At 37.4% G+C, this 13798-nt stretch overlaps 2 protein-coding genes across 2 annotated transcripts; both read right to left on the bottom strand.

Annotated features, from left to right (window-relative positions):
* Positions 1 to 601: 601 nt before the first annotated feature.
* Positions 602 to 7732, bottom strand: LOC144631844 (uncharacterized). Its single transcript, XM_078490419.1, has 9 exons — positions 7423 to 7732; positions 6620 to 6754; positions 5530 to 5641; positions 3756 to 3873; positions 3029 to 3106; positions 2709 to 2803; positions 1856 to 2104; positions 1077 to 1210; positions 602 to 860 (listed from the first exon to the last, which is right to left on the bottom strand). The coding sequence occupies exons 1-9, from the start codon at positions 7582 to 7584 to the stop codon at positions 732 to 734; spliced, it is 1212 nt and encodes a 403-aa protein (XP_078346545.1). The 5' UTR covers positions 7585 to 7732; the 3' UTR covers positions 602 to 731.
* Positions 7733 to 8883: 1151 nt separating this feature from the next.
* LOC144631866 (putative glutathione-specific gamma-glutamylcyclotransferase 2) lies at positions 8884 to 11850 on the bottom strand. Its single transcript, XM_078490451.1, has 3 exons — positions 11628 to 11850; positions 11264 to 11299; positions 8884 to 9984 (listed from the first exon to the last, which is right to left on the bottom strand). Exons 1-3 carry the CDS (start codon positions 11778 to 11780, stop codon positions 9598 to 9600), a joined length of 576 nt encoding a protein of 191 aa, XP_078346577.1. The 5' UTR covers positions 11781 to 11850; the 3' UTR covers positions 8884 to 9597.
* Between the last annotated feature and the right edge of the window lie 1948 nt (positions 11851 to 13798).

Here is a 13798-nt window from a genome sequence, read left to right as displayed (position 1 = left end):
AACTCCTCTAGAAAGTTTTAAGTAGTTAGTCGTATATCCATTGTGTAATGAATGCTGCACTTTCTGTGTTAGTATAACAAGGTTGTTATCCACTGTTTGATGTCGTTACCGAATAAAAGACCACTCAATGCTCTCGAATGCTTTTTTTTGTCATGAAAACTGGAATTAAGAAGCTACATCCAGAGGCCAAAGAATAGTCAAGCATGACTGGTTAAAGTCACAGTTGGATTTGGTTCTGAAGGCAACCAGCATTTACACCACTTAATGACCATTTGTAATGCAAAACATGTCAAAAATTAATACTTATTTCAGATTTTCAAGCAAATTTTGTGCATATCCTTGTTAGTAATTAATTTTGTAATTGATCCTTGTTTCCTATTGAGTGGGCAAATAAATTTTAATATCTCACAACTGCCCATCTCTTCGTAATAACACTAAAATGTCACTAGAAATAACGGAACACATGTGACACACTTGAGCTAAGCTAAATGATCTACAAATTTTAAGTGATCTATAAATCTGAATAATGTAACACGTTATACAATAAATTATTAAGCTCTGACCAAAACACTTTTTCTTTTCTTTTTTTCTATTTACCGGGTAGCTCTGGCCAAAACCTGACCTTGACTATTAATCCAAGCAAGCTAATGCAAGGACAGCGACAGCTCAAGTTTCACTCATAATTTTCATAAAATAATTAGTTACCTAGTGCTAATATTTAACTATTTTCACTATCTGTAAGAGAAAGTACTCCGTCTAGGTCTTGGTAGTTCCCCAAACAGTTCTTCTCTATTGTCGTGAATACTGCGGGCTAATGCTCTCATGGATTCTCCAATCTTGCTTGGATCAGGTTTTACCAGCTAGAGAGAGAGAATAATAATATGGTTGTTGCCATTAAATTGGAGAGATATGACCCCCATGGCCCCTGACAGGGCTCCAACCGGGACCATTCGATCTGGAGTTCGGCACTTACCATTAGGCCACCCCGCCTCCCATAGTATCTATAGTATCTATCCCATATTATCACACACTAATAAAACCCTAAAACCCTGCGAGAAACTGAACAGCTTAATTACCTCTTGATCATCCTCCGGCGGCGAGTTTTTCCCTGTTGGCATGGTTATGGGGACAGAGGTGGAGTATTGCGTTGATTTTTTGATATTCTTTAACCTGGAATTGTAGACTGGTTCTTCACTCTGAAAACTGTTATCTGTAGAAGACAAACAAAACAACACTGGTGTTAATTTTAATAAGACTTTAAGGACCTCATACAACTATTTATGCCAAACACATTACAGTCAAAACACCTCAAACATTCCTGTCAAGGGTGGATTAATGATTCCATTATTGCAAATTTGATTTCATTCTTTGCTTCAATGTTCCATTCTTGAATTGAATATTGCAATGTTCAAACGGCGACTCAATTCAAAACTTGAATGTTGATTGGATTGTCGTCTGGCTTCACGCGACGGGCACGTGGGAATTCGGCCTGAAATTGCATAGACTAGTCAACCGTCAAATGTAACGCATCATGTTTTCTTATCATTTTGTTCTTCACTTTCTTTATTTCAGCCCTATGACAATACCAAAAGATAGGCGAGACATTTTGGTACACTGAAAAGGCACAAGAATACTACTGGCAGAAGAAAAAGTGGGAAAAATGGTTGACCCATTATGCAAATGGGAATTTCATCTCCGTGTCTGTCCATGAATGAAGTCAACATTCACGTTAATTGAGTCGCTGTTTGAATTGCAATTTCAATTCGATGGTATTGAGCAAAGAATGAAATCAAATGCAATATGGAATCTATCCACCCGAAGAACGCTTCAGGTGTTTTGACTGTAATATTCTCACCACTACTACTGAGTTCATCTTCCTCTGATTCAAAGAAAGGTTCACAGTCGTCAGTGAAATCATCCAATGAAAACACAGGATCAGCATCGGATTCTAAGGATATGTCCTTTTGCGGTGGTTTCCGTGGTGACCTTCTTGTCTTCCGAGATGGATGGGCACCAGGATGTAAAGGATATTTTTGAGAGGCCACTTGAGTAATGTGAACTTGGTTTACGGGATGGTGCTCCTTTAGTTTGTGGACTGTGTTTACTGAAAAGACAGAAAGAAAAAAAATATTACGTAAAGAATTGGCAGTGCGCATCATAAAAACATATGAAAAAAAAAAAAAAAAAAAAAAAATATTAATTTATAAAAAAAAATTTTATATATAAAAAAATATTTTTTTGTTATACACCAAAAAAAAAAAAAAAAATAAAAAAAAAAAAAAAAAAAAAAAAAAAAAAAAAAAAATTTTTGTGGGAAAAAAAAAAAAAAAAAAAAAAAAAAAAAAAAAATTTTTAAACAAAAAACCCAAAAAAATAAAAAAATAAAAAAAAATTTTTGCATTACTTTTGCACAGTACTGTATATAAATAATACATATTTATCAAAATGGGCTCTTTTCTGCAAGATTTGAAAAAGACTATTTAAAGCTCAATCACTTCAATTTGTGGAACAAATCTTGCAAAATAAAATATCAAGAATTTAAAAGATGATTATGACTAACAAATTATGGCAAAAAGGGAAAAGAAAAGGATTACAGTATGGACAAACTTGAAAACTCAAAAGTTTTACAAGCCAATACTTTAATTGCAGTGTCGGTAAACTGCGTGTAAAAATTACAAATTAAAATGGGAATAATTAATTATTCATACCAGGCTTAGGTAACACAGGTGTGTCTGAAGAACTGTCTGCTATTGCTTCAGTGAGGGAGTTTTCCAATGATTTTTCTTCTTCCTTTTTGATAGCCCTGTTAAAATAAAAGAAAGGCATTTCTACGTTTAGTTTATAGGTACAATATAATGTTCACTGTATTAAGAGAAGATTTATTTTTATCTGCAAACCCCTGCATTGTCAAGCACCAGATATGCTTCTCACATGACATCACTGTACAGCTGAATGCTGTATAATTCAAAACTATTTTTTTCCTGAATCACAAGGGAAATAAACCTGTATCATGTGAAATCTTACATACCAATAGACAGCCTGTTTATCCTTGAATACCTCTGTCTGAAGGGATGTATATCCTGCCTTCTGTTCATCAATGAATTTCCTGTCATGAAATTAAAGAAACTGGATTGTTAGCAAGGGGTCTCATTCAAAATGCTCTAACACCCAAACAACATGACAACAAGCCATTTGATCAGAAGTTTTCATATGTCGTCTAAATTTTCACTCAAGTGTGTCAACTTCAAGCTTATAATAATTAGTTTTCACCCTATGAAGTATTAATACAGAACCAGCCGAGCTTCCATTCAATTAAGTACACAGCTACAGGGCAGATTTCAACTTGTGTTGATCAAGGCTTCTCAAATCCCATTAATAATTCATCAAGTCAAAACAAAAGAAATCAGAACCATGGCAGGAGTTTAAATAAGTGATCATAACTAGCATAGAGTTTTATGATATTATTTCTCCATTTTCTCTGTAGTTTTAGTTTCAATTGTGAAGATATATCAAACACTCGAGACTGTTCCATCACAAATCAAAACACCTTGGAGTTCGTCAAAAATACCTCGCTGGGCGTCGTATTTTCAACTCTCTTCTCGGTGTGGAAATGTGACAAAACTCTCTCTCTCTCTTGTTTAATATAATTAATACACAAAAGGTGAACATTTACTTGGCAGCTACCTGGAGAACCTTAAATAAGTGTGTATTAAGACCGAGTATCATGTCAGCTGGAACTGAAACTTGCAAATTACCGTATTCTTTCATTCATTGCATTTTCTTCAGCCTCAAGGTATTTTTTGACATGTTCCTGCACACTGACCATGGCAAGGGATATTCTATCCTGACCAAGCAAAATGGCATTCCCTGCAACTGATCACAAGATTCATTCAATAAAAACTATGATACAGAGCAGAATCAACTGAACTTTTATACCTTTTATAAGCAAATGTTTGAAAACTAAACAAGCACCAAGGTGGAGAAAAAACTTTCCTGATATTTTTATATTCAATAATATTACAAGTAACATTTTCCTTAAAAAGCAATGACATTTTAATCTTGTGACTCAGTGAAACATATTCACATTTTTGTCACATGTCAAGGTCCAGGTTTGGGAATGACTCAATCACCAGTAACTTAAGTTTTCACCAAGACTTTCACAAATTTTTTGACTTAATTTTTAAGGCCTTTTCTCAATTCTTTCATACCAACTGTATTTTGAAAAGGAAAACCCTGTATGTGTTTTTGTTCCATAGTACAACTGCAAACAACAACACAATCTATAATAATCTGAATTCCTAAAAGATTTATAAGCCAAAGTCCTTGTTAACTGCGCTGCGCGTTCTTGCTCTGCAGCGGTTTTTTTTTTCTCAGTGACCAGACTGATGCCCCGCTCGGCCGGGCTCGGGTCCGCTTTATGACACAGGGAATTTATCTTTGGTCTTATAAGCAGTTAGCGTCCGTTGAGCGTCAAATCAATCATGCGTCACGGGCAATCTGTGAATATCCGTGTGAGGCATGATTGTCGGCTGTCGGTCCGATTTGCTTCCTTCCTTTCATCTTTGCGGCTTCTTCCTTACATGGGTGGGCTAGCTAAACGCTGCGGAGATTTAATTACTTTTTGTGTCCTTGTGCTGGCGAGCCCCTCGGTCCCCTCTGAGGTTCGCTCCTCTGGTCTTAGTGTGTGAGTACTTGCGTATTTTTTTTGGGCTGTGTCCTGGTCTGTCTGTGGCCACTGGACCCCTGACTGGGGTTACGTTGCTTTCCCCGGGTTCCCTTCAGCATGCGGTCTAGGTTTTCTCATATTATATTTGCTCCAATTTCCATTTTCGGAGCTGGTTATTCTCTTTCGGTATTCAAGACAACACTGGATGCTGATTTAAAGATTTTTTTTTCACGGATCAGTCGTGGGAATTAAATTTGGCCAGCATTAGCATATAAGAAAAAATTTATTTCGGATGGAACTAGTCAACCTGAATGTCCGCAGGTGTCCATCTTGTTTGTCTCACAACATTGTTCGACGCAGGTAAAGGGGATAAGGGGGCGGCGCATTTTTGTTCCCCTGACATGGCTCCCCTAAAGTGCTCACGAGACCAGCGCAGTTGTAAGCTCTAAGAGCTCTTGTTGTTATTACCACAGGGTCCAGCTGATTTATTACGGAAAATACAATCTGAAATACATGTGGGGATTCAGGAGTTATCTTTACATCAAACAACAATACTACATGTAGAAGAGTTGACAGTACAAAAATGAGACTACCGTACCCAAGGCCCAACAGCAAATTTTGGGGAGTCTTGAAATCTTGGCTTTGCAAACTAGTGTTTTGGAAACTCAAGCTCGCAAATATGAAAGCCAATCTTGGAATCGCAAATTTTGCAATTTGAGTTTCGGAATCTCACAAGCCAAGACTAGTGCAATTTTATCACTTGTTATCCAAGACCGAGACCTTGTTATCCAAGACCTAGTCCGATTTGGTACAATATTATTCTTTAACCCCCCACTCAAGATCTGTTACCTTACTCAACTTACATGAATTATCAACAATATTCTGATCACTCTCTTTCACTGGTGTGAGAACTATTTTGAAGATGGATGAATACTCAGGGGAAGTGGTGATCTTGCTGTGGACATCAGGATCACTCTGAAGTTATGAAAAGAAAGATTAATATTAAGCATTTCAAGGTGGCTGAACACAGTTTTTCAACTTTTGGACTACCTATCCTTATTTTGCTTTCATGAACAAACCACTGCAGCTAACGAGCTCAAAACTGGCAGGTTAGGTTATGTGCTAGAATTCCTTTGTTAGTCATTTCAGATTTTTTGTAATCAGCAGTTTTCTAACCTTCTAACATACAAACTCGAAACAATATCTTTAAATTTTGATGACTGGTTGTTAGAAATTTTTTTCTCACAAAGAGTTCAGCGCGTGCTAAGACTCGCTTCAGTACTGAATCCAAAGAGTGCACAGAAAGTGTGCTGAGCCACCTTAACTTCTTCCAAGAGTGCTTGACCTAAAGCATAACCTATAACAAACTTTGGAATACTTATTCAAATGAGACAGGAAATTGAAACAGGCTGCATGAACAGTTGCACATAGCCAATAATTTATCAGCTAGAAGTCGATAAAGGTAAATAAATCACTGAAGCGAATTTTGAAAAGCTCAAGTTTCAAGCATTAGCCCTTTGTCACAGCAAAGCTTTGACGAAGAGCTAATTGCTCCAACGAACAAAAGTTGTATTAAAATTAATGGAAATCTACATCTTGATTTTGATGCACCAGCACTACCATAATTATTTTTCCCAGGACTGACCTGGGTATATAATAGAGAAACAACCTGTTTATTTGTTTAAATTACGTAAATTAAAAGCAGGTAGGGTGCAAAACGGAGGTTTAAAATGATTTTCAAGGAGTAAGTCCAAGTAAAAGGAACCAAGACACCTTAATGCAATAGTATCCCTTTTAGCATCAATTTTTTTTTTTAAAAAAAGACTTTCAATCAAGAAGATGATAATTTATTATGCTTGCCAGATGATTCGTAGCACGACCACAAAAATATTTTTAATGTCGTTATTTTTCAACAGCCATATAAATTATAATGAAAACCTTCAGATCTCTTACCTCCATTGCTCTGTTTATTAGAACACGATCGTATTTTTTCACTGCATGTAAGGCATGGGTATCCGTGTTACAGTTTATGCAAGAGAAAACATCCCAATCTTCCGCTTTGATCGTTCTTACCAGACTTCCAACTTCCTAAATTGAAACAAGGAGAGGCAAGCAATGTTTCAACACACATCGTACAATATCAAATGAATGAGAACTGCGATGAAAAGAGAGCGAAATAAATATCACAGCAAGACAAATATAATAACATTTTCACGGCGATATAAACGCATGAAACTTCTCCTATTTCTATTTTTAAAAATACCATTTATATGGAGCTAGCTATTTCAAGCTTTCGGAATGAGGAGAAAGCGATAGCAGCAAAAAGGAAATTCAAAGAGTTCATTTTGCTGTCTATATTTAGCTATACAGCTACGGAAGTTCTCCGTTTAGAAGTAAACTTGTAAACATGTAGCTTCAAAGTAAATTATGGTGTAGGATTTCACGATCGTGTGATACAACACTGCCAGAAAATCTGATGTAATAACAAGTCACGGGGCAGGGTAAAGTTCCTTGTGGAGGTTTTTCAGGAAATATAACTAAAGAAGTGCTAATGCAGCGAAATAAAGGTACAAATATACAATATACATAAAATATGGCGAAGATCTTGGGGGGACAGAAGCCGCGAAAAGCAAAAAGCGCGCCAAACCTTTCGCGGTTTTACCAACAAGAAGACTTTGACGTGGCTTGAAGAAACTGTGTCCTCGAAACTACACTGAAAAATCTATCTGCGTACAAAAATCTAAGGAAATATTTACCTTCGTTATTCCACCAACTGCCAGTTCAACTTCGTAAAGCTCTTGATCAAAGAAAGCTGCCGTACAAGTTTCTGACACAAATGCTTTACCATTTGCTTCGCGAGTCGCTTTTTCCTTTACGTGTACAGTGACATTTAAACACTTACACTTGAACTTACTCATCGCATAAAGTATTTTAGGTGACAGCAACCTGTTCCCCCGAAGCGATTCTGGATATTTCAGGCTGAAAAACAGAAATTGCACTGCAACAAACTTCGCCCGTATAGAAATACAAAATTTTTGAACGGAGAGCAAATCCCGTGACAGCGGTCCCGTGACAAAAGTCTCGTGACTTGGTGTTCAGGCCATTATTTCACACTAACCAATCAGAATGCTTCTCGGTGAAAATCTTCCAATCAGAAAGCAGCTAGCTTGACATGAACCCATGACATGGGATAACTGTATCAGCTGATTGTCAGAAATGCAAAGTATTTTGGCCCGAGGGGAAATTAAATTATTTCGATCGTCACTTCCCCTCTGATCCCTTCAAAAAATTGTTTCTTTCTGCACGTTCGGGGAATTTTAAAATTAAAATTTATTTCTTTAAAATTTTAAAACTACATATAAGTCCAACATTTCCCAAAATAACCTGAACAAATCGAGAACCCTGCGGATTTAATAAATAAAATGTGTGACAAGACTGCCACCTTGGTTAACCCTCAGTAACCGAAATTAAGTGGGGACAATTAAATTTTCATCACGAAAACCACAGGAACCCCAAACACACAACGGGCAAGTGTCTAAAGGAAATATAGTTTTCATTCTGGAAAAGAAAATTTCTTTTGTTTTCTGATAGCATTAACTATACAGTGTAAAATCTAGTAAAAGTAAAGTTTATGTGGCTATGCATGTTTTGGACAATGCATTTCAGCGAGTTTTAGAAGAGTCAAAAGAAAATCAAAATCGGTTGACATGCAGCAAGTCAGGTATTAACTGCTTAAAAATATAGATAGGTGGCATTATTTTGTATTTTAATGTCTTGTAATGTTAATTTTTTATGTTATTCTGGGGGCCCTATGCTATAAATAAACTGTTTGTGTCTGAGGTCTGAGTACATGCCAAGGAGTTATGGATATGTTTTATTTCCCACAAAAACACTGAACTGAGGTTGAGAACATAAATTAATTCACTTTATGTACCTGCATATCTCAGCCCCTTACCGATTGGAGCAAGGAGTGGGGGAGAGGGGGGCAGGGGGGGGGGGGGGCAAAGCAGATCTTATCGCCAAAATTAATCATTTGTTTTGCATTCCACACATCATGAAACAATGTTTTCACAATTCTCAAAAATACATCATTCAATGTATAACTTAAAACACAATTCACAGGTTTTTTTATGATTATGAACCACAAAATGGACAAATTATCACTGAGTGCCAAAATTAACATTGCCCTCCCCCCTTACAGGTATCACAGACAGCCCTTCAGTATGTGTTCCATGGTTTTTAATACAAAATTATGTGCAGACTTGTTCCATACATTCTGATTTTAGAGAAGTACATGTGTACATGTTTTACATTACATTTTTATTTTTCAGGAATTAAGAAAATACTTTATATAGTTACAACATACCGGTATTGTAGAATAAAAAAATAATATAATAAAAAAAACTGCAATAAATAAATGGCACCAATTGTCCATATAAATATACTGTCTTATTAACTTAAAATATACGTGAAAGTTTATTGTAAAGTAAAAATAATGATCTTTCATTGGTGGAAATTCAGCTCCATTAATTTTTTTGTTTTTGTGTTAAGAAAAAGAAAAAATAACCTGATAACTCATTGCAAGGGAGATATTACAAAAACCAAGTTAAATCAAGCTCATTAGCAAAAATTACCTTAAATTGCAAAATGTACCTTGAATGAATTTTTGCATCTTTTTCTCATAGAATTTAAGTGAATTATTACTATTATTATTGTTATTCACCATCAGCATTCTTATTTTTATATTGCTACTTATATATAATTAATAAATCTGATATAAAGCGCACTGAGATTTCTTTTGTTCAAGTACTTAGGAGGGGGAGCCTCTGTTAGGCAAGAATGACATAGATAATAACAAGAGGTAGAATGGGGGGATTTATAAAGATATCCTAAAGGTGATAAAAAAGAAGGGGATTTACAGCCAGTATTCATCAAGATGATCCACATTTAATGGAAGAATTTGATAGACTATTCATTACTAAAGCCTCTAGTTGAAATAAATGATCATCCTTAATCTCTGGATGAATGCTTCGCACTGCTTGAGCAAGATTAATGAGGTATTCGTAGTTTGTTCCACTGGGACCTTCCGACAGCAGAATTTGATTGGCAATCTCTGATAATGGAGCAGGACCAAGGTAAAATTCATTGCAAGGTGTTGCAATGTACAGCTTTGCTTGGAAGGGACATCTGTGAATATCCTTAGGATGAAATGTAACCCAAGTTGCTTTGTAACCATTCTTCTCTCGAAAGTCAAGGTAATCAATCACTTTGGGTATATCTTCGGCTGCAATTTCATAGGCAATTCCCCATACTTTTTCCTGTATTATACAAAATCACATACAGCTGGAGTTAAAAACAAGAATATTAATAAGAGCAATTTTCAATTATTAAAGTGCATGTTGTTAAACCAATTACAACGGATGCAAGCAATAATCCAGTGACCCAATCAAAACTTGAAGCAGATACATGCAGCTGGCATGAAGCATGGGGAAAACGCAAGCAAGCAAGTCAGGTGCCATAATGGTGTGTTAAGTAATGCAAAACAAGTTAACGGGAATTACTTTCAACACTCAAGTGAAGCGAACCCATAATATTAAATTTTATGTGTGCAATGAGCTACAGCTACATAGCCTTCTGCATGCACTGCATGCCTATAATATGCAACAACAAATATGAGTACTTGGAGAAAGGATTACAAACTGAGTCATCAGCCTTTCAGGGCTGTAACTAGCAAGAGGCAAGACAAGGCACTTGCCTTGTCTAGATTTTAATTCAACATAAAAAACAAGATGTCTTCAGTTAAAAAAATAACCCCAAGTTGAACAAGACTGATTTTTTTTAAAGAAATACATTAAAAAATGTGTTAAAAGTGTTTCAGAGCTTCTAGATTTCCACATTTTCTGAAGGCTGTGCCGCCTTGAACCTCCTAGCAAGATCTTGCCTCGTCAATGCCAAAGGTCTGGTTATGGCCATGCCTTTTATCATTAACTTTCCCCTTTGCAAAATCACTGTACTATCAATTATTACACGACTAAGGCGGTCCGAGGGCCAATAACTAAATCACCAATCAGATACTTTTTCCGGTCCCGCGGGGCCGTATTTCCAGTATCGGACCGGGTTTTGTCCCGGATGATCCCGCGCTAATCCCCGGGCGATTTAACGCAAGATTTTTGCAAGATTTATTTGTTTTTTCAAAATTTTCGAGTTTTTATTGCTTTGAAGCCCGGCTAAATAACTTCTTACGTGCGTGCACATGTTTTCCACGACTCTCGGGTAGCATCTCCTCCGGTTCCAGTCGTGTATATTCCTTCTGGGTCCCTCGCTGCGCTCGTCCGCTCACCCGGGCCAATCCTCGCCCCGCGGGTTAAAAGAATATGTACAATTTTTTATGCTGCCAAATATGACTGTAAGTGGATCTGGCCCCGGTTGTTCAAAGGTGGATAACGCTATCCACCGGATAAAAACTTCCAGTGGATAAGTGTGACAAAAAACGCACTCTGGATAGTATTTATCCGGTGGATGCGATCCCTGACACGGGCCTGGAAGCCCAGAATTAAACTGAGCTTAACATTAAAAGACTTAAGACAATAATCTTACCTCAGGGTTTTCAAGAAGAGTAACTACCCTTCCTGGCTGAAAAACAAAAAAAAGATTACAAATTGAGTTTAAGAAATAAGAGATTAGACTGTTGAGTGCAGCCCAAGGGTCAGTTTCCGGTGATAGTTTCATTGCTGCAACGGAACCTTAACCCTTACCCAGCAGCCAAATATAGCCATAAATCGACCCACAAGCATTCAGAAACCTCACTAAATGCTTGTGCAGATTTTCTATTATTTCAGTGTCCACGATTGATAAAAGACCTTACGGTCGGCTTGAAGATTCATGAGACATTTCATTTTCATATAAAAGTTTTTGATTGATTAACTTGTTTCATATTCAACACATGCAATTCTAAGCTTACCTTTTCTGGGACACCCCTGTGATCGCTGCTGCCCTGGTAAAATCGCCGTTCGTATCCCTCAATAAAGCCTGGAACTTTACTCACGAAGGGAAAGTTGGCTTTCCATATCAACGACCCATAACCAAATATCCACAAATTACCTTCGTAGGACATATTTTCCCGCCCAACCCGAATTAACTCTCACCTAACCGACACCTACCGAGCAACCGGTGTTTCTTCACACTTGTTTATATTGCGTAATGGATACGAGATTACCCATGATCCCCCAAATTGATCCCCAGATTCCTGTGCTTTCTAACTCTACACTGTCGACAAAAAAAAAATGAAAAATAAAGGAGGATAAAAAAAGGAAAAGAGAAGGCAGCTTTGCCGAAACGTCGGGAAAATAATTATGAAAACGGCGTAGTATTTACCAATTATTTTACCAGGAGAGTTTTGCTGATGAGCCCAAAAAATCTAGACTCCACTGACGTATAAAAAGGGAGTGGGAAAGGGGGCGAAGGAATGGGGTTTGTGTTTGAGACGACTAACTCTCGTTTGCTTTTCCCTTTTTTTTCGCCTTTATTTTTATTTTTTTTTTCCACTCGGCGTTGTTAGGGTTGCTCCGCGACTAACCGGGTTGTGCGGGATTGCCATGTTTTAAAAAACGCCACTTAATTCATCTAATACAATTGCAACACCCAAAGGGCTTGTTAACCCTTAATATGCTGAAATTATTCCCAAAAACGCGTTTTTTTAACCGTTAATCGATTTTCTTGGCTCTACGGTCCAAATTTTCTCTAAATTTTCTAAAAATGCACTTTCTGACAATGCAGGAAGATTTTGATGTAATTACCATGTAAAAATGTACAATATTTTACTTTGGCGCGTGCGCATAAGCCAAAATTTGGAATTTTTTTTTTTTTGCTGAACCGTTCCGATTTTTTTCCTTGCTCCTTTCCTTTTCTTTTTCTCTGCTTTCTTATTCTCTCTATCTTTTACTCTGTGCACCCCTTCTACTGGCCTGAAAAGTTTTGACCTAAATCAATGGAAAACCCTGGAAAGGAGATCATGATTAGCCTGCGAATACAGCCGCCTCTCATCATCGATTAGCTCTGTCGGAATGCAGTCCATATTGAAGATGGACAGTCCTATGGAAAGATCTATCCAAGCTCTATAAGATGCAAATCACAAAAATCTGCTGACGTGTAAATTGGTGACGTCATAAGTGGCAGAGTGGCTATTCCTCCAAATCCCGGAAAAATCCGGGCTTAGCATGTTAAGGGTTAATATCTGCATTACGGACAAGGTAGGGAAAGTTGGCCTTCCATATCATCAACGATTTATAGCCAAATATCCACAAATTATCTTCGTCCGACATATTTTCCACTGCTGACGTGTGTCTACTTTCCGTTCTACCCTGGACTCAGTGAGACTCAGTAGAGACAAATGTAATACTAAGGCACCCCTCCCTCAAACAATTTGTTTCTAATCTCCCAGATACTGGGAGACACGTGACCAGCCTGTGCTAGGGTCTCTCTTCTCTCATTTCTGAGAGAGGAATGAATAATAGCCCTCCCCCCCCCCCGCTCACTTTTGAGCGGGGGGGGGGGCTTGTAACCGGTATTTTATGGTAACCCTTATAACAGTATAAAGCGTGACTCGAACCTTCGCCCCCTATTATGACTTCGCTGTATTCGCTGCGCGCCGCGATCACCGTCTCAGCCACCTCTGAATTTCCTTGGGAACATTAGTGTTTGCTTATTTGAGGGCTCTGACTGAGAGTGCGTACTCTGCTAAATAAGTTACAATAGACAACAATCTACAAAGTCAGAATTTCATTTAGTGGGAATAGCGCTTCTTTACAATCCAGACTTTGAAAAGATTTTAAATCCAGCGTTTTTGCACTGTTGCTATACATCCCACAAGTCTTGGACATTGTCGGAGATCAAAACATGTTTATCATCAAAACTGCCCAGAAACCCTGTAAACACATTTATGCGCAAAAAAAATCGTGGAGGGGAATTTTTTAAGCGGAGCGGGACGGCAATACACAGGCTTAGTATAGGTTGTTGTGTTGGCGAAATGTCATAGTTTTTCTGTCTTTCTGAACTACAGGAAAACGTGAAAAAATCCAAGCTAAGAAGTGAGATATGCATTTCTTTTTAAAAACTTCTAGTTAACAATTATCC

This window comes from Oculina patagonica, chromosome 12 (assembly GCF_052425735.1).
Source record: "Oculina patagonica isolate OP01 chromosome 12, crgOcupat, whole genome shotgun sequence".
In the NCBI taxonomy this organism is placed as follows: Eukaryota; Metazoa; Cnidaria; class Anthozoa; order Scleractinia; family Oculinidae; genus Oculina; species Oculina patagonica.
This window is presented reverse-complemented; position numbering and strand designations above follow the sequence as displayed.

Bases quoted from the DNA above. Each gene is read 5' to 3' on its own strand.
- LOC144631844 (XM_078490419.1), bottom strand. From the start codon at position 7,584: ATGAGTAAGTTCAAGTGTAAGTGTTTAAATGTCACTGTACACGTAAAG. The intron at 3,874-5,529 runs GTAAGTTGAGTA...TCTTGTGATCAG, and splicing joins GAATATTGTTGATAATTCAT to TTGCAGGGAATGCCATTTTG. The intron at 861-1,076 runs GTAATTAAGCTG...CTCTCTCTCTAG, and splicing joins CGCCGGAGGATGATCAAGAG to CTGGTAAAACCTGATCCAAG.
- LOC144631866 (XM_078490451.1), bottom strand. From the start codon at position 11,780: ATGTCCTACGAAGGTAATTTGTGGATATTTGGTTATGGGTCGTTGATA. The intron at 11,300-11,627 runs GTAAGCTTAGAA...TTTGTTTTTCAG, and splicing joins ACAGGGGTGTCCCAGAAAAG to CCAGGAAGGGTAGTTACTCT. The intron at 9,985-11,263 runs GTAAGATTATTG...TGTATAATACAG, and splicing joins CTCTTCTTGAAAACCCTGAG to GAAAAAGTATGGGGAATTGC.